Source organism: Ctenopharyngodon idella, chromosome 3, assembly GCF_019924925.1.
Source record: "Ctenopharyngodon idella isolate HZGC_01 chromosome 3, HZGC01, whole genome shotgun sequence".
Taxonomy (NCBI): Eukaryota; Metazoa; Chordata; class Actinopteri; order Cypriniformes; family Xenocyprididae; genus Ctenopharyngodon; species Ctenopharyngodon idella.
Window position 1 is genome coordinate 25,727,483 of NC_067222.1, and position 25,666 is coordinate 25,753,148.

The 25,666-nt window shown below is 37.8% G+C and overlaps 1 protein-coding gene across 1 annotated transcript in view; it reads left to right on the top strand.

Annotated features, from left to right (window-relative positions):
• The first annotated feature begins 4,800 nt into the window (after positions 1 to 4,800).
• Positions 4,801 to 25,666, top strand: part of znf385c (zinc finger protein 385C) — a 100,954-nt gene continuing 80,088 nt past the window's right edge. The window contains 1 exon segment of the mRNA XM_051887956.1: positions 4,801 to 5,012. Within this exon segment, the coding sequence (XP_051743916.1) occupies positions 4,964 to 5,012 (49 nt within the window). The 5' untranslated portion in view covers positions 4,801 to 4,963.

Below are 25,666 nucleotides of genomic sequence, written 5' to 3' on the forward strand. Positions count from 1 at the left end.
TGGATGGAGATCAAAATGAGGCGGTTCTGAGTGATTTCATAGTGCCTTGAGCTCACAAGTGTTTACGAGGATTCAGGTCTGCTGGAACAAACAGTGTGTGTGCCTATTCGCATGCTCAAACTGGATAGTGATCCTTTGCAGTGCCTTTAAGCATATGAGGAAAATGAATCATCTTCCTCTCTCTCTCTAAACCCTCTCTTTCTAAGAGTAATGGAGGGTGTACAGAATAAAAGCATTCCATCAGTTTGCTCTCTCATTGATTACACCTCTCTGAAAAGGAAGACACGGGAGTGAAGGAGAGTGAAGACTGCCAGAAAATTGGAAGGAAAGGATGAAGGAATGCCAGAGGAGATGCATACATTTTCTGTGGTCTCAACAAATTGTGTTTTATTTCTCTCAACAGCGCATGTAACTACATAAATATTAGGGATAACATTTCAATAAATTATTTTATTTCACTGTCAGCTGATTTAGATTACCCATGTCTTCTTCAAAAGTTAATCTTTAAAAACACCAATACTTAATATACTTTTAAAAGTAATCTTAGCAAATATCCCTTTTATATATCCATAATGTACATTTTTGATGTTGTGATAATTAAATTCACTTTAATTCAATTAAATTCACACTTAAACAAAACAAAACAAAAAAATAGAATTTTAATATCATGCATTCATTGGTTGTCAGCCATAAAATTTACAAGAAACAATTATTGCCTTGTTTTTAAAGTCAGAATTTTAATATTGGTCAATGCTGTCTTTTCCTATAAGCTTTTATTTTATTACAACATAAAAGCTGTATTATATAGCTATATGACAATGGAGAATAAAGATGGAACAATAATATAAAAAATTAAAGTCATAACCAAGACTGAGGGTTTGTGGACAGATAACTATCCTTTAGTTTCCAACAACTTTCAGAAAGCATAAAAAACACATTCAGATGTGGAGAAGAGAACTTTGTTTTTTCCTTCCAACCATTTAAGCTAGAGCTTTTATATCAAACCAATATAACACCTTGTTCAACCCAGAGAGCGTTGGACTTCAGCTTCTATTGTCTTTGTCTTGTTCTTTCACTTCTCCTTCAATCCATTAAATTTAATCTTTTCACAGTCACTCAAAAGGCTCCATTCAACTCTAAATTTGAAAGTCCCTACTGTTTGAAAGCATGATGTGCACTTTACTGCCAGTTACCATGGAAACCAGGTGATTCGAATGGAAACTGTGGATTGGGTTTGAAAGCCAATACTGATTGGATATGTTTTGATTTTACTGTGTTTGTGTGTATATGTTGTGTCTGTGTGTCAGTAAAGTGGCAAAATACAAAAAGTGTAAGTCAAAAAGTGGAAAGTCCCCAAAACATAGAAACCCAACATGTGTGTGTGAGTGTGTGTGTGGTCCTGGTAAACCCTGCATTATGGGGACCAATTGTCCCCAAAGATTATTATGAAGATAATATTTACCATGTGGGGAAATTTTTTGGTCCCCATGAGGAAAATAACTTATAAATCATACTAAATCAGGTTTTTTGAAAATGTAAAAATGCAGAAAGTTTTTTTGTGATGGGTAGGTATTGGGGTAGGGTTTGGGATAGGGGATAAAAATACAGTTTGTACAGTATAAAAATCATTGTGTCAATGGAAAGTCCCTATAAAACATGTGTGTGTGTGTGCAGTTAGGTGGGGTGTGGTATTCTGTTTCGTCCTGCTCCACAGGGTGGGACTGTCGTTTTATTTTGGTTGGCTGCTTGCTGTTGGTTGATTAGAGCATCAGAGTAGAGAAAAGGATCAGTGAAGCTTTAAGTGTGTTTACAAGAGCATCCATCAGCCAAGTGCTGAAAGCAATAAATGAGCACACAAACACCAGCTATGATATTCTACCTCGATCCAAAAGCATTAAAATATATATCCTCAAATGATACCTGTGGCAAGACCACTTTTTGACACTTTTTGTTTGTGTTTGCTTCTTTTGTTAGTATGAATAGAGCTTTAGTTTTGCTTGATTCAGTATTTAGAAAGACAATAAAAAGCATATCACAACCTCTTTGTTGTTTAATCTACATTTTAACAAGGACATCCGAAGTAATGTTTATCTTATTCTTAATTTAAAGGGATATTTCTGTAAAATCTTCTCCTCATGGGCGTCTCAGAAAGTTCTTGAAAGCCAGATGAGTTCTGATAAGATAGGTTAATTAGCCGATCAATAACAATTTCAGAATGCATTGTTTTAGCCACCCACACTATTAAGATTATAAATTAATCATGGTAGGCAGACCTCAACAAAAAATGATCAGATTCTGATTAATGACAACGCTGACAGTGTGGTGATTATAGTAGTTGTGACAACTATCATTTTCAGCAGCTTAATTTGAAACTGTTGTCACTGTGGTCATTAAACATGGACAAAGCAGTGGCACACTTGCAGCTCACTGCAGCAGTTGAGCAGGGGGAGCCCTTTATGGATGTGTGGGGATAGTCTTTGTAATCGACATACTCTTCAGCTTATCTTGCTGTCCTTGAGGTGGGAGCTTTGAAGAAACCCTGCCATACCGACGCCAGGCGCATTAGGGTGTGTTGATGGGGCTTACACTGAATGCATAGCATAATTTATGACCACCAACCAGTCAGCATGTGGGATGTTTGGCACAGACCACTCAGCTCAGGAGGAGCTGTCATTCTGAGGTACTGACACATTTGATGGGTCGGTAATTTATAGTTCTGACCTATTTATTAATTTAGCTAATTCAAACTCCTCTTTAACAGGTAAAATTGAGAAACATAAAACATTAAATGAAATTGCAGTGCCTCAAATTTGGGTGAGAAAATATTCAAAAGTACAAAATGTTTTATTTTGTAAAATTCTACAAACTTTTTTAAAAATAAAAATCACCAACATTGAGAAATTTTATGTTAGACCTCAGTTTGTGACTATATACTGGTCAGTAAAGACTACAACGGAGAATTCAATATATAGGCCTATTCTTTAATTGACTGACACTCAGGAGAATACAGGAACAGGAATAGTAAACACTAACCAAACATGCAATGTTAACACAAGACAAAACACTGAGGAGAAATAAGAGCTTAAATACACAAAGAGAGGTAATGAGGTAACTAAATGAACATCAGGTGAACTTAATCAGTAACTAAGGGAACAAACTGCCACACACTAGGAAACTAGGTCAACTTACAATGACAGGGAACATAGTCAAACAGGAAAAAAAGAACCAAAACATTTTAATTTTTGACCATAATGAAACAAGGCTGTGAGGGATAGAAGGACATTCAATGGATTGTTGCTTTCCAAAACTCTATCAGTAGTAGCTGTAATTACGAGCTTTATGAGGACGTGTACGCTTTTTACAAGCTGAAATCTCATAATTATGGCAATTATAACATGGTGTGAACACACCTTTAGTAAAATTACATGTGATTTTTATACAGTGCATGCCACTGTAAAGACTGTCTGTGCCTCACAGCCTAATTTTCATCTGTGTAAAATTCAATATGGCATCTATCCTGACTAATGTTTTTTTATTAAGAAAACCAAAAAAATTTACAAGATTACATTCAACTTTCTCAACATCATAAGCTGTTTGGGGTATTTTTGACCCCAATGGTTAGGGTTGATGTAAATCAGCTTAGGGTCAAAATAAATAAATAAATTGGAATGATATCTGGTTGTATGTTAGCATGAAAAAAAGTCCCTCTCAGGGTTGAAATGAATGGAGAAATTAAAAAATTGTTACTTTTTTTTTTTATATTTGTCAAATAAAAAAACTAAATCAGCCACAACACATCCCTGATAGAGTAAACACACACAACATCCTGACTGTACATCCCAAACGAGTAGCTTATAAGGCTTAAAAGGCTATATCTGCACAGGCTCAAAAGAATAAATAGGCTAATAATCTTCTAAACACAATGACTGCAAAATTGTCACAGGAATATTAACAAAATATTAAATAAGTTATGTTTTTATTTTGACAGGTTTTTCAGAATTTAACCAAATAATGCTTAAAGACTACAAACAGGTGAGAGATTAAAAATGTACATTTGTGAATAAAATAAATAAATAAATAAATAAAATTCATAATTACTAAGGACGAATCACGTGAGCTCCTCCACATCAATGTGATTAGCTGACCCTGTCAACGTAAATCCCTCCTATTGTGTGCTCAACAGGTAGTCTACAAGTTAAAATCGACAGTCTGAGAAAACGAAACTCACCCACTTGGATATTACCGCATTAGTCAAACATGAATTGAAATAAACTTGATATTACTTCCTTGATTTAGAGATCACTTAGCCCAGTCAAGTTACCTGTTACGTTTACCGATAAGTACTTCCTTCACGTGCCTTCGAAATTGCACCAGTTGCTGCATTTAGAGGTTCCATATGAATGCCCCTTCAAATCGTAGAGAATATATAAAATATATATGTATTTTGTACGTTTTTGTATTTACATGGAGGATAGTGAATATTGGATAGGGCTAAACTCCCGACCACAAGCGTGTAAATGCAGCACTATTGGTTCAAAAAGATTAGGATTAACGTTAGGTGATTAATAATAAAAGCTGAACACTTGTTTAAAAACGATTAAACTTGAGATTTCAGTTTTTCATAGTACACTAATGTGTCAGTTGCTTGTTGTATAATTATAAAACGTAAAATGTTCACTGGACAAAAACTGAGAGGGGGGAGTTCTGCCTCATTTCAAAAGACCACCACACACCACTACTCTGTAGCTACAATATTGCGTGATAGTGTTTAAGAAAGAAGAAAAGTCTGGAAAGTTCCCCTGAAGAGAGCTTTCACGCGCGCAGTTAGTGTGAATGACACGAGCTTTGCTGGAGAGCCGTTGGTTTGTGACGCACGGGTGACCACTGAGCTGCGCGAGGTACTCACGTATCAGTTCAGTTCAGCTCAGCTCGGGAACACCGGAGACCGAGAAGTACGGTAGTAATGTTGGGCTCAGAGGACCACGGAGAGATTCGCAAACGCAACGGTACGGGTAAGCACCCCTTTCATTCGCTATACTTTCATTACGACTCTCAGTTTAGATTGAAACGGCAGGTGTTGGACCAAACCGAAAGGGGGGTAAGTTTGGATGCGCGAGTGACATGCTGTCAGACGAACACATCAATCATATTTGTGATATCAAATACCGACTGTAATGAACTTATATTGTAAGAATGTAGAAACAGTGTATAAAAAGTATAAATGATACATAGTAGAAGGGATTATTTTTGGAATAAATTGAATTTTTGTCGTTCCTTCGCCGAGCTCTGTGATAAAGCATTGCCTTGTTTACTTTGCTGTCAAAACAGGCAATATTCCTCTGGCATCCTGCAAATGGATGAAACTTAAGTGAAATGCGGTGTGAAAGCTCACACAATCTCATTGCTTCAGACAAGCAGTATTACCCCGTCATGATGAATGTGCCTTGACATTTATCATATTTTTCAGTTCATTGATTTTAGCACAAACACATTAAGGGGAAATAGGAGGAGGGTCTTGCTTTCCCTCATCATAACTTGGGAAAATATAACCTGTATTTTAATATATTTTTTAATTCTATAACTGTACTGTAGTTTATCATATTTGAATGCTATGAGCTGCCTTTGGTGTTTTTATTATTATTTTTTTTATCTAGGGTAACGTTAAAGTAAAAGAAAAGGGGGGGAAAACAGTTAACACATTAATTCCAGTAGTCCTTAGGTTTATTGATTTGATCAGTATATGCTGCAAATCTGATGACCCACCAGTGGTTTAAACTCTTAACTTAAAAATTACAACATGGCACATCTCATCAGGCAGAAAACAAAGCTGGGCATTACATGTAAATGTGCTGAAAATGGGTGTTGTATGTCTTGTTCTGTTGGAAAAGCCCGTCTGGATGTGCTACCACCACCATGGTTGTGAGTCAAGTCCGATTCACCGATGCGGTCTGACTCTCATTGCTTGCATGTTTTCTTTACTTTACTTGGGATGAATTGTCATCCGGTAGATCCACTTTCTAGGAGCAAATTTATCTTTCTAAAGAAGGATTTATTTGTGATCTCCTTTTTCTAATTTGCTTATGTTTGTTCACTTTATATGTGTATTTGGTCGGTGTGCTGACAGTCTTCGCTTTTGATTTTATTTAGATGAGTTAGCTGCGATTAGAATTGTTAATTTCTATGGAGATGCCCACGTCTTAATGTATCCCCTTTACATTTCAAATCGTTCCTTCGCTTATTATCTTTAATCATAATTTGAAATTGCTGAACACCCATTTTCCACATTTCACAGTGGCAGAGTGAAAGCATCGCATAGCAGGTGTGATATGAGAGATGATGCATAGAGTCAGCCAGTTTATTCGTCCACTCTGACGGGTTTGATATGGACAAGTCTAGACCGTTTTAAAATGTTTTCAATACCTTACTTATTTAGCATTGCTATTTCACTCTTTCATTATGTATGAAATGTGCAAAGGTTGAAGTGTGTTGCCGTGTCTGTCACGGACGTGTTAAACATAAAAGGCTTTTTGAAAAGCTGTGTTACGTATCAGGAAGTAAATTGCTCACAATTTAAAGCAATGCTTGGGCTTTTTCAAGCACAGACTTTTTGAAGAACACAATAACTCTAAATAACATAATACACCTCTTCTCCTCAAGCTGCGTGACTCCTAGTGAATGCCACATTGTGATCTAAGAGAGGAAGTGCTTAGGCCCAAGGCCATTGCTTCAGGGTGAACACAAGAAGATGATTAAGGATCTTTGCTCATCATTAGTGGAGCATATAAACTCAAATAATCAATGTGCAGTTTACTCTTGAGGATTCATTATATCGATTCTTAAAGTTTTAAGAACAAACCACATTTAAACAAACCACTTTCCTACTCCAAGGCGAGCGATGTTGGTGTTCACGTTTACTGGATGTTGATGATCTTCTTGTGTTCTGAGCAGGCGCTGTGGCCGGCGGCACAAACGGATAAATTACGCCAGGAAGAAATGCGTTCAGCTGGGGCAGGATGATGTTTACGTAGTGCCGCTTCTGCAGAGATCGTGACTTTATGCACCTTGCTCTCTCCTCTTCTGCAGATTCAGTCCTGCAACCAATCTCAGTTATGAAATACGAACAGGACTGATTTATAAATAGAAATATGCTTTTAGAGGCACTGATTTGTTGGCAAGGGGTTGTAAATGTCCAGTTTCAGATAAGTATACAGACCACACAAGTGAGTATGCCAGCTATCAGGATATAGCGTGAAGAGGCAGTTGATTCTGTTGGCAGTACAGGCTCGTGGACAGGCTGGATTTTCTTATATTCTCCTCCAGTCAGTGTATAACAATGGCAATCTGATAACAGACTCCTGTATTTTGGCAATATATTTGTGATATGCTTATTTATGTTTTGACATTCTGTCTGGGTCTCTTTTTAAAGGATTTAGATGCTATACATCTGTCTTATCTTTTATTCAAGTAATACTGAAAGAGGCTGCGTATCAAGAAATATTACAGTCTGAACTGATCGTTGTCTCACTTGCCGGGACAGTAAATCACCACACAGTTTCATGGCCTCTACATCTAGGCCCACAACAGCTGTTTGGTTGATTGGTTAGAGAAAACATTACATTTCTGCACATTTAATAGAAAAAGACATAGAACCACTGCCATATACAGTACTTAAAGGCACAATATGTACGATTTTTAGATTAAAATATCCAAAAATCGCTAGAAGAATGTTATATATTTTGTTCACATGTGTACTTGCATTATCCTAAAAGTTTCCAACAATGTTTAAATCCAGAGAAATCAGCAATTTTAACCAGGACATGGACCGTGTCATTGCGTCACCTGTCAATGATGTCATACCCGCGTTACCCTCAATTTCCAGTTTTACTAATATAGATCTACATTACTGCAAAGTGCAACAAGTCTCTCATAGCAGCCACAGAGCGAACGCACAGAGTAACATTATAACATATCTTTCAACACACTCAAATGTAGGGGTGTAGAACCGAAAAAATGCAATACTCTCATGGCATACCGAACATGACTGCTGCCCTGCCCAGTCATGGCCCATTGGATCTACATGACGAATACAGCGTTGTAGCCTAACCGTCATTAACCACCAATAATCACAATAAGCTTTGCGTTTTGTTACTTTCGATAAGAAACAGAGCGCCATCTTTCAAATTATGTCCATTTTATCACGAAAAAAACAAAAAATGCCGTTTTGATGCTCTTTAATGTGGTGTGACAGATCACTGTACAGTCGCCTCATTTCACGCCAGCTCTTTAATACTAGTTACAGAATAAACATGAATGAACGTCTGAAGGTATGTTGAAAGATACAGTACAACTTATATATGTTGAAAGATACAGTACAACATATAAACATATATCTTGTGCAATCGCTCAATCAGTGTTTCAAAGGCGGAAAGACGTCAGAAAAACAGCTTGTAAACACTGTCACATAGCATTTACCTCAGGTGAGTCCACAGCTTGTTAGTTCGCCAGAGAAATGCACTCTCGCTAAATATATGCACTATAGTAGCCTATATATTTATTATATTTTACTTAACTTGTTAGTGATGTCTTGATTATTTCATGTGCGTTTAAATAAATCTGTCATTCATGGACTCCAGATTGGTGTGTACCGCAGGTGTCTTACATTAGCATTTGCTCCTGCGGTCTCATTCTGCTTACAAGTACATAGTATATTTTTACTATTTTTGTTAGCCTTTTTTGATTGAGCAAAGACTAATAAACCGGTTTACACCAGATATTTGAGTCCAACATCTATTCTGGGAAAGTTGCCAGAATCACTGCATGAGTATTTACCTTCTCAGTAGGTACAAAAATGGATTTGAATGTGATTTCTATCAATGAACTGCTCTTTCTCAACCCATTCAACTTCTGATTACAGTGCAGTTCCTGTGTCTGGTGTCGTTTTTTGACAAATGTGTGAGAGACAGTTTTGAGGTGTAAATAAACAAAAGCAGGGCTGTTTACTATTTATCCTTCTATTTTTTTAAACCTAATTTTCTTTTGTGTTAAATAAGATAAGGAACTTTTAATAAACCATCTAAAAGGAAAAAAAATATCAATAAGAGCTTAGTGTAATGATGTTGTTTGATATATTATTTCACATGATATTTAATTGTCTTTAACATTAATCCGACAACATTCATGATTCTTCTGAAAAGGTACATTTGAATTATTATATATTCTACAAACAGGACTTGTGTTGGTGGAGAGTGAAGGCAAATTTGCGAAGCTACATTATGATTGATTAAAGAATGAATGAATGATGTAACTAGTGTTAGAATCTTCCTGGTAGAATTAACACATAGGTTTCCATTTCTATTTGCACGCATGAGGGACTGATAAGAACTTTAACTATGGACAGATAGTGGTGTGTGTGTATGTGTGTTTAGTTGTATGGATCTGTTTCTAAGCTTTGAAGGGCATGAGGGTGATGACACCTGTCGGGTAATAGCTGCACTGGAATGTAAACTGTTGGGCAGAATGCTTTGCTTTTAAATATAGGATTTTCTCTCTGTGTCATTTCGCTCTTCTCAGCTCATCACTCTCTCTTAATCATTCATTACCTCTTCAATCATTCTATTTTCATGGCAGTGAGTGAGCTGGTGATGGAGAGAGACGAAAGATGAGAAACAAAGAGAGAGAATGAATTATTTGCAATACAAATTTAGGTTTAGAGTACAGAATAGAGGGTATGCATAGATGTCACTTTCCCGCCGGAACCCGCTCTGTCAGCTGGACTGAGTGGCAAAAGAACCTGCCGCATGACTGGATTTAATAGGAGAAACTGCGAAAACGCGAGTAAAACAAACGATTACACTAAAGGTTGTGCTCGAAAGTGTTCCTTATAACATGTCAAAGAAACCTAATCCTTGGATACTGACATGCAGCAAGGAATCGTGTTTCCTGACATTTATATGTGCCTGATTTAGACGCCGGGGAAATACATAAAGCAAATCGGCCTGTGAACACTTTATATAACTACAATATAGGTAGGTCTAAATCGGAGTGATCACTTATATCAATGTTATATATTTCGTCATATCGTCCAGCCCTAAAACTTACATAGTTTTTGTCAGTGTTTATTTAAAAACACCCAATTATGCAGAATATAAGATGGTAAATATTAAACTGATGAGTTGTCAACACAATATATAACAATACAATATATAGGGTATGATTTTACCCCCAAATCCAACATTTTGACACAAAATGATAACTGCAAAACATGTTTCTTTGCCTGGAGTCCAGTTGTTTCTGTGAATTGCAGCGACCTACTTACTTCTTTTTTTCTGTAGTTTTCAGCAGCCTGTAAAAATATGCCTCAGATTTTGTGTCAAAGCTATTTGTACATGATTTTATAACATCATATATCAACATAGAGCAAAATGGTATTAAAATTATGTGAAGAAGTTGTTGCTTTGTTATGAGAAAGAACGTCTGGAAAAATGAATTTCATTGATGTCATTCGGAGTAACCAATATAAAGGGACCATTTTGGATCGTGTGTTTAATATCATTTGACAGGATGTGACATCATTCATACACCTGCAAAAGACCACATGGTCATGAAGCAAAGTAACTAACTCTCTCTTAACTATTTGAAAAATTAGTTTTTAGTTTAGTTTAGTTTCCACTTGCTCATACGCATGTCCCGAAACATCAGGTCATTCGGTACAACCGCTATAAACCATGGAAAATGTTGTAATATTTTAAAAACCTGTACTAAATATAAAATGTTTGGTTGTCCTTTTGTTAGCTAGCTAGCAAGCTAACTAGCTAGATATCAGCCTGTTAGCATTGTTTGAAAATCTCGTCATTCGGTATAACCAAAAGTGTCATTCGGTAAAACCGAAATTTTGGTTAAACCGAATGGCTTTTTTGGTGACAAATTTTGTCCATCTTGTAAAAAATGACAAAAGCAGTGTTAATTGATTATAAAAACCACATAATCTCATTGTTAACACTTTTACACTTTTAAAAACATTATTTGTCATTGACCCATGTACAATAGCCAGAATAAGCAATTTAATTCTAAAGACCAGAAGTACATGGTCCCTTTAAAACCTTTTTATGTCATTCAAACTTTGTGTAAATTTTTTTCTTTATATAATATGATTTTTTTTATGATGTTTATTTTTACAATTACTATCTCTGCTTTCCTACAAAATTTCAAATAGCATCAATAAATCTACTCAGCTGTTTGACCAGCTAAACAGAATTTTAAGCAGGCAGTTTATTGGATGGCCTGGGCTTTCCTGTTTAAATGAGCTGACAGACATGTGACAATGTGACTGTGTCTTAATGAGACATGACATGATGAAATCAAAGTGTTTAAAGTTAACCATCTTCCATGCACTTGTTTTGGCCTAACCAGCAGCAACGAGCTGTAGGTTTTATTTTTTGTTTTTATTTTCTGCGACAGCCTGTTCAGTAGTTCTGCCCACAGTGAAATCTCATTAAAAATCCCACTCCAGATAACAGAATATAAAATGCAGGTTAAAAATAGCTTCCGATTGGCTGTTATTTTGCCACGTCACACAGCATATTCTCTTTCAGTGTAGACAGACGAATTGCTTGTCGCTGGAATGTGGTTTGGACACAGTGTAGTATGTGCACACGTGTATATCTACACCCTACTCCGTCCTGGTGGCTTTCATCACTTCAGCAGACAGTGCGGTCAAGTGGGAGAACCCCTGTCAATTCTCTTTCCCCTTTCCCCGTAGCACCAGCTCTGTTCTTCTCACCCTCTGCTATGCTTTTCCCCTGTGTATAAGTGTGTGTCCTTGTACATGCGCTTCTGTAGCGTGTATACTATGGTGTATGACAGCTGTCTAGGCCCCAAGGGCACGCAACCTGCCCTTTTCTGAAGCGAGCCTCCAGCACCCCCTCATCATGCTGTCTGAGCTTCCCGCTGGTGAGTGCTCGACTCTAGGCTGTGGTCAGCGGGAACTGGCCTCTTCTCAGCGGGGGCCAGAGGTCTGGAGGGTTAATGTTTCAGCACTGTGACCTCTCTCATTTCTCATCACCTGACAGCCGGTGGTTACCGCTGCCTTTCTCTTCCCTACTGTACAGGACACACATACATATGGAGACACAAATCAAACAGGCTCTATATATTTAAGTGTTCAACGTCTGCACGTACAGATTATAGATGTATGAATGATGAGTGTCAGGAACTGAGAAATGTTTGTATCCTACAAGGGGTCAAACAACTACACACACACACACACAAATACACAGTGTGATTCTTGTTACTGCTCTTGTTTTAAGTGCTCTAATGGATTAGGACAGCAATTCTGATTCTCAGTGGTTGGTTGTGATATTGCGATAATTGGTGGTCAATGGTGGTTAATGGGCTACACTCTGTATTCTTTGTATTCGTCGATACACATGTGTACCAAACCAAAAGACGCTTACCGAACATTTTCGGTATGAATACGTGTACCATTACACCCCTATATGTAGGATAACGAGGTTTTCAAGCAATGGAGATTGCTGAATTATTGGCTTCTGAGAAACATTAAACTAACATTTATAAAATCCAACACTCAAATTTTAAAGACACATGTAAATCACATTTCTTCTGTTGTTTTTTTGTTTACAGAACTGTTAGTTTCCCTGTGTTGTGTTGTGAATACATTTTGTTGGGTCTTTGCCCATCATGGTAATTTTAATTTTCAATTTTAGATTTATTTTAATTTTAGATTTTTCTACTCTTTTGGATGATTAACATACTTGGTACTACGTTATGTCACTACTACTACTTGATGTCCAGTGTAAAATCCAGGTCCTGCAATAAAACCATATAAGAGTCACTGGCCTGCTTAGTGCCACAGAGGGGTTTTGCGCTAGTCGACGGGGAGCCAACAAACACTCTGTGAACAGAGGTGGTGTGTGTGTATAGGAACAGGTTGGCATTTTTCTTCCCAGGCACCTTTAAGCCTGTCTAACATAAATGAGGGCACTGTTTGCCTTTTAGCAAGCACTTTTAGCGAGTGTTTTTATATGGCTATATGTGTGTGTTAGGTGTGTGTGTGTGAGTACCAGCAGCTTTTTTCTCTCAGAATGAGTGGAGTGTTAAGCAGCCACTCCTTCTCATAAAAGTGTTTCAAGGTGAGCTATGTGTGTGTGTGTTTGTAAATGCCAAGTAGATGCCACGCAAGTAGATATCTGGAGAAAAGGGGTTCACCCTTGAGAGATTTCACATCGGAAGCTGAGTCAAGTTTCAGAATGGAAAAAATACACTCTTTTAATGATGCTCAAGGTGTACTATGCACTTTCCATTTACCTCAAATTCATTAGTCGACATTTATTTAGTCGAAAATATTACTTATTCTTTTTCTCAGTTCTTTTCTGTTTATTCTGCTTGAACAGCTTAACATTAAACTTTGCTTTGTAGGTTGTTGCAGGTCTGTTTTCTAATTTGGTCTTTGTAAACTTTATAGTTTTTAAGTAATTTAAAGGATTAGTTCACTTCAGAATTAAATTTCCCTGATAATTTACTCACCCCCATGTCATCCAAGATGTTCATGTCTTTCTTTCTTCAGTCGAAAAGAAATTTTTGAGGAAAACATTCCAGGATTTTTCTCCATATAGTGGACTTTAAAGGCTACCAACGAGTTGAAGGTCCAAATTGTAGTTTAAATGCAGCTTCAAGGGGCTCTACACGATCCCAGATGAGGAATAAGGGTCTTGTCTAGCGAAACGTTTGGTCATTTTCTAAAAAAAAAATGTATATATACTTTTTAACAACAAATGCTCATCTTGCACTAGCTCTGCGATGCGCCACGCATTACGTAATTACATTGGAAAGGTCACACAATACGTAGGCGGAAGTACCGAGCAAGTGTTTACAAAGCGAACGTACAAATACTAAAGGCCGTTCACACCAAGAACGATAACTATAACTATATTTGTGTCCATATCAACAAACAATAACAGTCTGTTTATTCTAATCTCACGCGCTGCAGTTTCAAAGTGTTCAACATGTTTTTGCTGTTCTTGTTGCATTTACACGGCTTTAACCAGCAGATGTCCTCAGCATGCTACGTTTTGAGTGAATAGCTAGTGAAATCGATCTAATCTAACAGTGAATTTAGCTGACGAAGTCAATAGTGGAATAAAAACAACACCTAGTCTTTTTCGCTGCAAGACAACATGTTTTCGAAACTAGTGCTGGATACCTGAGGTAATTTTATGTTACACTGTTTGCTAGCCTGGCATAATGATCTTTTTCTGGACCTTGTTGTTTAACTTCTCCGCAATGACATCTGCCTTATTAAAAAAATTAGATTGGATTCTGATTTGCTGTCAGTGTTTTAGCGTTCAACAGCTGGAAAAAAATGTTGTGAAAGTGATCCCAACGATATTGTTTCTCTTTATCATTATTGTTTTATAGCTGTGGTGTGGACAGTGCTATTCTTTTATATTTAGAACGATTTTTAGAACTATATCTTTATCGTTATCTTTATAGTAATCGTTCTTGGTGTGAACAGGCCTTAAGTCAAATGGCCTTTACCAAAAAAAGGTAAAACAACGATGTCGGAAGTTTTTGAAGTTGGAGGAGAAAATGAGATGGAGTTTTTCACCCTACCGCAGTACCTCTGCCTACGTCACGCTTGACCTCTCCAACATGATTTTGTAATACGTGGCGCGTTGCAGAGCAGTGCAAGATGAGCATTTGTGCTTAAAAAGTATATACATTTTTTTTTTTTTTAGAAAATGACCGATCGTTTCGCTACATAAGACCCTTATTCCTTGTCTGGGATCGTGTAGAGCCCTTTGAAACTGCTATGAAACTGTAATTTGGACCTTCAACCCGTTGGTAACTGTTGAAGTCCACTATATGGAGAAAAATCCTGGAATGTTTTCCTCAAAAAACATAATTTCTGTTCGACTGAAGAAAAAAAGACATAAACATCTTAGAAGACATGGGGGTGAGTAAATTATCAGGATTAGTGAACTAATCCTTTAAAAGTGAAGTTATGGAAAAGTCTCCTATTGACTTCCATTGTTAGTCTGTTCACCTTCAGAAATTACATCATTGTAATATTTGCATATTGAGTTGCAATTGGTTTTCTTTCTTGAATTTACTTGTCTATTGAATTGTTATTGGTCTTTTATTCCTTGTATCTATTTTATCACCATAGTCGCCTTTAGGTGGCAGAGAAGCTACATTATATTGTTTTGCATGTACCGCTAAATGCGTGTCATGACATGCATTTATTCCTCAGTTTAAATTTCAAATGTGTTTGTGACTGCTGAGTATTTGGTATAACTCCATCCCCACTGCTGTTCAGAAGTAAGTGTAATCATTAGATGATGTTTAATGAGCTATGTTGTTGTGTTGAAAAACAAGCAGATGTTAAGCTGAAAGGCAAGCCTTCATTTGAACTGTCTCTCAGTCTCTTAGTAGAATGAGGTTTAGAAACTACAGTGATAATTCTTTTGTGTACGTGGGGTGTGTGTGTCTGTGTCTGTGTCTGTGTGTGTGTGTGTGTGTTTCTCAGAGAGAGAGAGAGAAAGAGAGAGAGAGAGCGAGACGGAGAGAATGCATCATGGTAAATGGAACTGGCATGAATTCCCAGCATCCCTGTGGATTGAGAGAAATGATAGGTGTTAGTCAACTGCATCAGGCTAGGATTGTTTTTTATCACACACAGCCATTTTGGAGTATTGATCCAATACGCTTCTGCCATGGTTAGAAGACTCTCAAATAAAGTTCAAAATCAGCTGTATTAGCATGTTGAAGCACTATCTAATGGCATCAATACTCTTCTGATGTTTTGATGAATGTGTGTGTGTGTGTGTGTGTGTGTTAGACAGGGAGAGACAGACAGAAAAACCAGAGACTGATTGCAGTAGAGATGATTTAGCTGTGTCATGATCAAAGAGCTTCTTGAACCTTCCAATTTGCTGTAGTTTTGTTGCTTCCTTCCATCTTCAGGTCCTCCTGTATGAACCTCCAGACTAACCTCTCTGCCTCTGTAATGGCTTACAGCGAGCGCTGCTCTGATTAAAGCTGAGATTATGGGAGTGATTGTTCTGCACTCACACTAATCCCTCCCCATGCTTTCTCTGAGTGTTACTCTCTGATACCATCGTGCATGTGTATTCACTCTTTCTTCACACGTGTACATCTGTTTTCACCTGCAAATGGAATTCGTATGCATTTTATATATGTTAGGATGGATGGGTGGTCAGATGGATGGATAAATTAACGGACGGGTGGACAGTGTTGGCAACAGCGTATTTGCGTAACACGAGTTACATATTATGACTAGCACTTAGTTTAAGTTTACCTGTGCAGTTGTAAGTTGTAATGTGTTTATGTGGCTATGGCTGAAAAGTCTTTATACACTACCGTTTACCATTTTCTTTTTTGGGTGAACTAACCCTTTAAAACATTTTTAAAAATGTCTTTAAAAAGAATAATTTTACTGACCCCACAATGTATGTATATATCCCAAGATATGGATTATTTGAATCAGTTCTTTCTATCTTTTTTATCTTCTTCTACATACATTGTTAGTGCATCTTAATGTGATATTTTTTTCTGGTAACTGCTAAGAGTAAATAGTAGTAGATACTGTATAAATAGCAACAAATAGCTTGTTGTTTACACTAGGTGCAAATAGCAGTAGATACTATTCACACAAAGTGTAAATAGAAGTGATATGCTATTTGTACTAAGGGCAAATTGTCTGAGAAGTAGTGGGCGGTATTGGTGAAAATAGCCTCTGCCATCATGCTTGACTATGTTCCCTTAGTGTACAGTGCCTTATTGTAATATAAATATAATTTAGGTATTTGTCATTATTGTTATATGATCTTGAATGAACTTTTTTCATCTTGCATTGTCTTCATTATTGCTGACGAAATCAAAAGTCCTGCATCATAGGAAACAACAAAGAGGCAAAGATCACCTCAAAACCTTGATGTGTTGGTGTTTATTTGTGGAGGTGCTGCAGTGGGGAACAGTAATGAGGCTCTCAAGGACAAAACACACCCCTGCTCCTCCAGGTCTCCCCATGTGACCCCCAGCCCACTCCCATCTCCACCTCAGGCGGCATGCTTGTGAGGCGGGCTCTGGAGGAGATGGTGACGTCTAGACCGGCTGACTCACGCTGAGGAGGCAGACTCTTGACTTTATATCCCCTTATCTCTCCCTTTTTCTTCCTCCTTCCATCTATTTTTACTTTCCTCTGTGTCTCTACATCTCCTGATCTTTTTCCTGATGACTTCCTAGCAGGAGAGCATGCAGAACCACGGATATGGGTTTCAAGATGAGAAGGTGAAATTGCGTTTTCTATCAGCGTTTTTTTTTTTTTTTTTTTGCAGGGGTTTAGTGATGTTGGTACATAGGCATGAAGAATCCACAGTGGGTGATTAAAGATTGAGCTGCAACACTGAGTGATTCATACTCTGAGCAGGAGAGCAGCTTTTGAATGTTCATATCAGCTCATGAGAGGAGTGGATGAATAGGTACTTCTGTGTGTGTGTGTGTGTGTGTGTGTGTGTGTGTGTGTGTGTGTGTATGTGTGTGTTCCTGCTTTTGTAGGATGTTACTGTTGGTGTGTGTGTGTGTTTGGTCAGTGAGTGAACTTTCCCTTCACCTGATGATTAAATATTCCCTTTGCCCATGTAGCACACACATAGAGCCAACACTTAGAACAAGACCACACTGTGTGTGTGTTCGTTTATGTGTGTGTTTGTGTTTTAGATGGCAATCTGGGTTTGGTGCGGAGGAGGTATGGGTGCAGGGGATGAGAGGGTGGAAAACAGTGGAGCTCTGTACCTACCCAAACATGCACGCACGCACACACAGTACATATGCTAAATGAGGACTTGCCTTATATATTTTCGTTGGTTTTATAAAAAGCTAATTATACAGTTGAGCTCAAAAGTGTACATACCCCTTGCAGAATCTAGAAAAATGTGAATCATTTTAACAAAATAAGAAGGATCATGAAAATTGCATGTTATTTTTTTATTTAGCACTGTCCTGAATAAACTATTTCACATAACAGTTGTTTACATAAAGTCCACAAGACAAAAAAATTGCTGAATTTATAAAAATGACCTTGTTCAAAAGTTTACATACCCTTGATTTTTAATACTGTGTGGTTACCTGGATAATCCATGACTGTTTTTTTGTTTTGTGATGGTTGTTCATGAGTCCCTTGTTTGTTCTGAGCAGTTAAACTGAGCTCTGTTCTTCAGAAAAATCCTCCAGGTCCTGCAGATTCTTTGGTTTTCCAGCATCTTTTGCATATTTGAACCCTTTACAGCAGCGACTGAATGATTCTGAGATCCGTCTTTTCACACTGAGGACAACTGAGGGACTCAAACACAACTATTAAACAAGCTGCAAACAATCACTGATGCTCCAGAAGGAAACACGACGCATTAGGAGTCGGGATGTAGACTTTTTGAATTGGATGAACAGAATAAATTGTACTTTTTTTTTGTCTTCTGGGAAGCATGTAAGTATCTTTTGTAGCTTCCAAAGGGCAGAACTAAATGAAAAAATATGTTCTTTAAACAAAATAAAAAAAACCTTAATGCATCGTGCTTCCTTCTGGAGCATCAGTGAATGTTTGAACCTTTTGTTATAGTTTTGTCTGAGTTCCTCAGTTGTCCTCCATGTGAAAAGATGGATCTCAAAATCATACAGTCACTAATGGAAAGGGTTCAAATATGCAGAAGATGCTGGAAAACTGAAGAATCTGCAGGACCTGAAGGATTTTCCTGAAGAACAGAGCTCAGTTTAACTGCTCAGAACAAACAAGGGACTCATGAACAATCATCATAAAACAAAAAAACAGTCATGGATTATCCAGGTAACCACACAGTATTAAGAATCAAGGGTATGTAAACTTTTGAACAAGGTCATTTTTATAAATTCTGCTATTTTTTTGTCTTGTGGACTTTATGTAAACAACTGTTATGTGAAATAGTTTATTCAGGACAGTACTAAATAAAAAATAACATGCAATTTTCATGATCCTTCTTATTTCGTTAAAATGATTCACATTTTTGCAGATTCTGCAAGGGGTATATAAACTTTTGAGCTCAACTGTAATTAATAGGGACAAACCAAAAGCCTTGAGTTTAAAAGTTAAAAAGTAATTCATTAATAATAATAATAATAAATATTTTTCATTCTAATATTATACAACTTTTATAGTATTAAAATCAAAATTATTTATTATTATTAATTAATTATTATTTTTTTAATTCATGCTATATCAATGGCAGGTGAATTGGAAAAGTATAAAATAGTAAAATAAATATTTCTTATTGGTGGAGATGTACGATGTATTGTTTATCTGCTGATTTTTACATACTTTTTAATTGGTATTTTTATGGATATATATTGGCCAATTTTGGATTAATTTTGTCCATGCTCTTTCTCTTTATTTTTACATTTAGATTACCGTCATCAGTTAGTTAAACACAATAATAAATGAATAAAACTGATAAATGTAATCTTTTATTAATCTCTATATGAATAGGCCTGTATATTTCTCCTACTGTACTTTATAATGTTGTGATGTGTTTGTGATTGATTTAATTTGTGCACGTCACTTACATCATAAAGGGTTGGTTGATCATTATTTCTACAAGTTGACTTACTGTAAGTTATGTAATATTGCATAAAGTTACAGGCCTCTTTACTGGCATTTGGTAAATGTTTTTTTTTTTTTTTTTTTTTTTTTACCCTGGGACGTTTTATCAGATTTAGCTAACTTCTAGAGACAGCTTTTTCCTCAAAGATCTATGAGAAAACACACATCTTTGTTAGTCTTGATTGTATTCCTCTAATGTTCCAATGTCATACAAAATGCACTGCTCGTGACACATTTTTACCTTTTCTACTTTTCTCTCTCCATCCTTTTCTTCTTCTCTCATTCTTTCCATCAGTGTTCTTAAATAGCATCAGAATGGCCCATTAAATGCTCTTTTAATTATTCTTTCTGCCTGTCTTTGACCTTGGCACACATTATCTCCTTCAGTTAATTGTGACGTGTGATTCACTCCAAACACAGCTGATGGAAAGATGGCGCACAGTCTCAGCTCAGGCCTCCATCATCTTGTAAAATGCAGATGACACAGCACATCATGGTGTTATAATCTGCACAGAGTGGGTGTTGTTTGAACACACACACAGAAACAGACATTGCCGGATTGCTACTTTTGCCAGTTTGACAGCGAGGATGGTGTAGAATAGCTGTAACTTCCAGAGGCTCCTCAGAGCCCTCCATCCTATGCTTTGACTCTCTGTCTATCTGTGTACTTGTCTCCTTTGTCCTCTCTCTCTTTTTAAATGTTCTCTTTAACCTGGCCAAGTGAGCCACTTTTCCTGTTTACCCCCCACCGGTTTCCCTGAAGGGGAATATCTCATAGACGGGTGCATACACACACACATACACACATACACACACACACACACACACACACACACACACACACACACATGGCTCCTGTACCATTTCTCATTACTGACATTGTTGCTGCAGGTTCAAAACCATGCCAGGCATAGCTGTGACCTGTACACACATACATAGTGAAAGTACCTGCAAAGTTTCCTGCTGGGCAGGAGGAAGTGTGTGTGATTTAAGTGTTCATTGCTCTGTATGTGTTTGTTTTCAACCATCACACATGCAGTCTGCCTGTATGTCTGTATGTCTTTCTGTCTATCTGTCTTTTCATCCATGTGTCTGTAAACCTGTCTGTCTATCTGTTAGGGCTACGTGATATTGTAAAAAACTGATATTTTGTTTTTCTGTGATATGAAAAAAATTCACCTGATGACTTGAATATCTCTGTTTGTTATTAATTAAAGGATTAGTTCACTTCTGAATTAAAATTTCCTGATAATTTACTCACCCTCATGTCATCCAAGATGTCCATGACTTTTTCTTCAGTAGAAAAAAAGTTTTTGAGGAAAAATTACAGTATTTTTCTCCATATAGTGGACTTCATTTGGGTTCACTGGGTGGAAGGTCCAAATTGTAGTTTCAGTGCAGCTTCAAAGGGCTCTACACGATACCAGATGAGGAATAAGGGTCTTATCTAGCAAAACGATTGGTCATTTTCTAAATTTTTTTTAAAGTTATATACTTTTTAACCTCAAATGCTTGTCTTACACTGCTCTGCGATGTGCCACGCATAACGTTGAAAGGTCACGCGTGACGTAGGCGGAAGTACCGCGGTAGGGCGAGAAACTTAATTTGATTTTCCCCTCTAACTTCAAAATCATCCGATAAGTTTGTTTTACCTTTTTTTGTAAAGGCCGTTTGGCTTAATCTTTGCACGTTTGCTTTGTAGACACTAGATCAGTACTTCCGCCTGCGTCACGTAGACCTTTGTAACGTGATTACGTCATGTGTGCGGATCGCAGGGCTAGTGCAAGATGACCATTTGTGGTTGAAAAAGTATATACGTTTTAATTTTTTTTAGAAAATGACTGATTGTTTCGCTAGACAAGACCCTCATTCCTCGTCTGGGATCTTGTAGAGCCCTTTGAAGCTGCACTGAAACTGCAATTTGGACCTTCAACCTGGTGAGCCCCACTGAAGTCCACTATATGGAGAAAAATCCTGGAATGTTTTCCTCAAAAGCCTTAATTTCTTTTCGATTGAAGAAAGAAAGACATGAACATCTTGGATGACATGGGGGTGAGTAAATTCTCAGGAAATGTTCATTCAGAAGTGAACTAATTCTTTAATCATTCTTGAATGATTGGGGTGATTTTGTAGGGGAGTAAATATGCATAACAGTATTCAGGTACAGAAACTGTGAATAATTGTAATTGTAAAAAATGTAAAATAACAGTCTTCACTGTATAAATGAAATATAATTAGTCTTTGTTACAGCTACAAAAGTGATTTTCTCTTTGTTATTTTGTTGTTTGATTAACATTAATGACAAACAGCAGCAGGGATGTTAGGCTGATGTCACTTTAAAATCGAATGCACAGATCCAATATAAGGTGTAAGGTAATATAGGATAGGGTGTTCTTGACTTGATGCGATGCAGCGCAGACACCAGTGTATGACATCAAAGTACCACGAGAGCAATTGGAGAGCAGACGACTCCATATTCTTTTGAATCACTCTCACAGTACTTTGATTTCATACACCGATCAGTCTGCGCAGTGCTGCTTCAAGCCGAACACACTTATAATGATATGCATCTGTTTTCTTTCTTAATTGTTTACGTAAGCCATGAGCAACTGTGTTTATGAGGATACTTGCCGAGACAGGCATTTTGACATAGTTTTGCATGTATCTGTCCGTTTAAGCACAAATAGTCGTGAAAGAGAACAGATCTATCTATCTATCTATCTATCTATCTATCTATCTATCTATCTATCTATCTATCTATCTCTGTCTGTCTGTCTACTCTTTTTTTTGTTGATAAATCTGCATATTCATGTCTCTCCTCACTGTTTTATCTGTAGCGCCTCTGTCACTTAGAGTGCAATTTTGTTTCCTCTGCGGTACCACATTGCCACTATCGCCTCTCTTTGTGTAATGTATTTGTGTGTTTTTGTGTGTCTGTGTAAATTGCACTGATGAATATGTAATGTGTGAAAGAGCATGTAAACACATGCTGAGAGCGAGGATGGCTGCTTGTGAAATGGACAAAAATTATTCAGGGTTATAAGGATTCACCCTCAGTGTGTGTTTGTGTGCAAGTGTGTCACAAATATAGGTTCATTAAAATATTTTGAGGTGCTCAGTGTTGCGGAAAATGCAAGCAGGTGGGCAGACGTGACAAGTATGTGTTGTTTTGTGTGTGTGTGTCAGGGTGACTTGTGTCTCCTCGTCGAGCACATGTCTCATCCTGACACCTGTTTGCTCCTAAACTGTTTTGGGTTGCCACGGCTCCTCTGGGGAGTCTGCTTGCTACCAAAGCGGTTAACCGCCACAGGAATGTGGAGAACCCTGTCCCTCTCCTCTCAGCAGACAATTATTTACCCCTCTTTTTTCCTCCTGTTTCCTCTAATTGATTTCATTCACTTTTTAACCCTTTCTTGTAATGTGGGAAATGTACAACATAATGTGTGTGTGCATAGCGGATGGTTAGAGTGTAACAGCAATTACTTTTGCCCTCTGGGTCCAATTAACACCCCACAGTTTGACCCAGACTTTATCCCGTATGTATCAAAAGCCAGACGCGCGCACACACACACTTAGCTGTAAAGTGAGGTGACTCTTAATCTGTACAACATGACTTTGCATAATAAACAGGATGGATGGATGGATGGATGGATGGACGGATAGATACATGACTGGATGGATGGATGGACGGATAGATACATGACTGGATGGATGGATGGATGGATGGACAGATAGATGGATAGATATACGGCTGGATGGATGGATAGATATATGATTGGATGGATAGATAGATAGATATACAACTGGATGGATGGATGGATGGATGGATGGACGGACAGATAGATGGATAGATACATGACTGGATGGATGGATGGATGGACAGATAGATGGATAGATACATGACTGGATGAATGGATGGATGGATGGATACACTACTGGATGAATGGATGGGCAGACGACTGGATGGATGGATGGACGAATGGATGGATAGATAGAAAGACAATTGGATGGATGGATGGATAGATACACGACTGGATGAATGGATGGACGGGAGGGATGACTGGATGGATAGATAGATAGACGACTGGATGGCTGGAGGAATGGCTGGATGAATGGACGACTGGGATGGATGGATAGAAGGATGGATGGATGGATGGATAGACAACTGGGATGGATGTATGGATGGATGCTGGATGGATGGATGGATGACTGGGATGGATGGATGGATGGACAGATAGATGGAAGATATAAGGATAGATAGATAGATAGATAGATAGATAGATAGATAGACAGACAAACAAACAAGCTTCTTGATGAAGCTGTACTGAAGTGAAGAGAGAGCTGCCCATATTCAGTCCGTCAGCTGGTGAGCTTAACACAGAACAAGCCCGGTTTATACCAGGTTTATACCCCATAACCCCTTCAGAAACTTCACACACACACACTTCAGTGGGTCCTTTTAGTGATGCATGTTTACACAAGTCTTTTTTTTTCCTTTCTCAGAATGCACTCCTGGTATGCCTTTCACAGTCACATCTCTGTATTTGAGTGAGTTCTGTGTAAATGTGTGCAGCCTCACATAAGTGCTTTTGATTTAAATGCATTCAGCGTTGTTTCTTGGTTTTGTTTGGATATTTATTTCTGCATTGCACAGGCTGTGGCTTATGTGACCCAACGCCCCTAAATAATAGTCACATTCAAATCGACACCTTTAAATGTTTCTAAGCTGACACAGTGTAATGAGAATGAACTCTGTGACACCTAATGTCATCTAAAGATCTGTATGTTGGCATGCAGTGTTTGTTTAATAAGTCGTAATGCACATAAAATAAACAGACAGCTATTTAAGAGATGACAGGGGTTCATGACGGGGTGCGATGATCAAATGGCGTTGCGGTTAACCCGTGCCTGGAAATGTGGTCGGTCATTCCTGGAATGTGTGTTTGGTCTCTGAGCTTTGAGCCGTGCTGCATCCATAAAGGCTTTAAATAAAGTTTATTCGAAATATGCAACCGTACAAGATGACTGCAAACAGGAAGATCAACAACCATGTGTCTTTATCGCTTCCATTTATACACCCAAAGCCTACAGTGTACGTTTGTGTCATTTAGCAAATGAAATGATATAGTCCAGCTTGATTTATTAAGTGCATAGCAGTATGCTTCTATCATTTGATCAGTCTGAGTGTGTGTGTTTGTGTGTGTCGTAACGTGGCAGGTGTGTTTTCGTCGTGATTGACAGGGTAATCAGGATGGATTAGGGCTGAAGTGAGTACAAATGTGATGGAAAACGTTTTTAGTTACACACTAAGCCCTCTGTTGTTTAATCTAGCCCTCCTGCCCTACACGCACACAAATCTACAGATGGAAGGAGTGAGAGGGGTTATTCAAAAGGCCGGTTCAGTTTGCCCTTAGTGTTAGTGACATCGAATCAACTTACTTGTTTGCTTTGGAAGGGCTTTGCTGTGTTTGAATGTGTGTCTAGCTGCAAATAGCCCACCTCACTATGCAAGCAATACACACTTGTGCCGACACATGTGGAAACCTTTTAAAAAAGCATTGCTTGAGCTTAAGGATTCAACTGATGGTAAAAGTTTCAAACCATCTTCTGAGAATGGTGCTGCTGAGTAGGTGTAGTACAGTGTTTGATGATTATATTACGAAACTAGTCTGCTTGTGCTGGAATGGAGGTGGCCAGCTACCAAATCCATTCAAATCCCTGCACTTAATGGAGATGGAGCATCATTTTCTCTCCCCCTCCCTCCCTCCCTCCCTCCTCTGTGTTTCCCCTTTTCTCTTTTACACACACTCTCTCACACACACACACACACACACACACACACACACACACACACAGAAACACACACACACATTTAATTTTCAGTCATGGTGGGGATTTTCTGTTGTTTTTGTACTGAGATAAAGGTATTTTTATCCACCAACCCTAAATTATGACACTTACAGATACTTCTCTGCATTTTTACATTTTCATTTAGACACT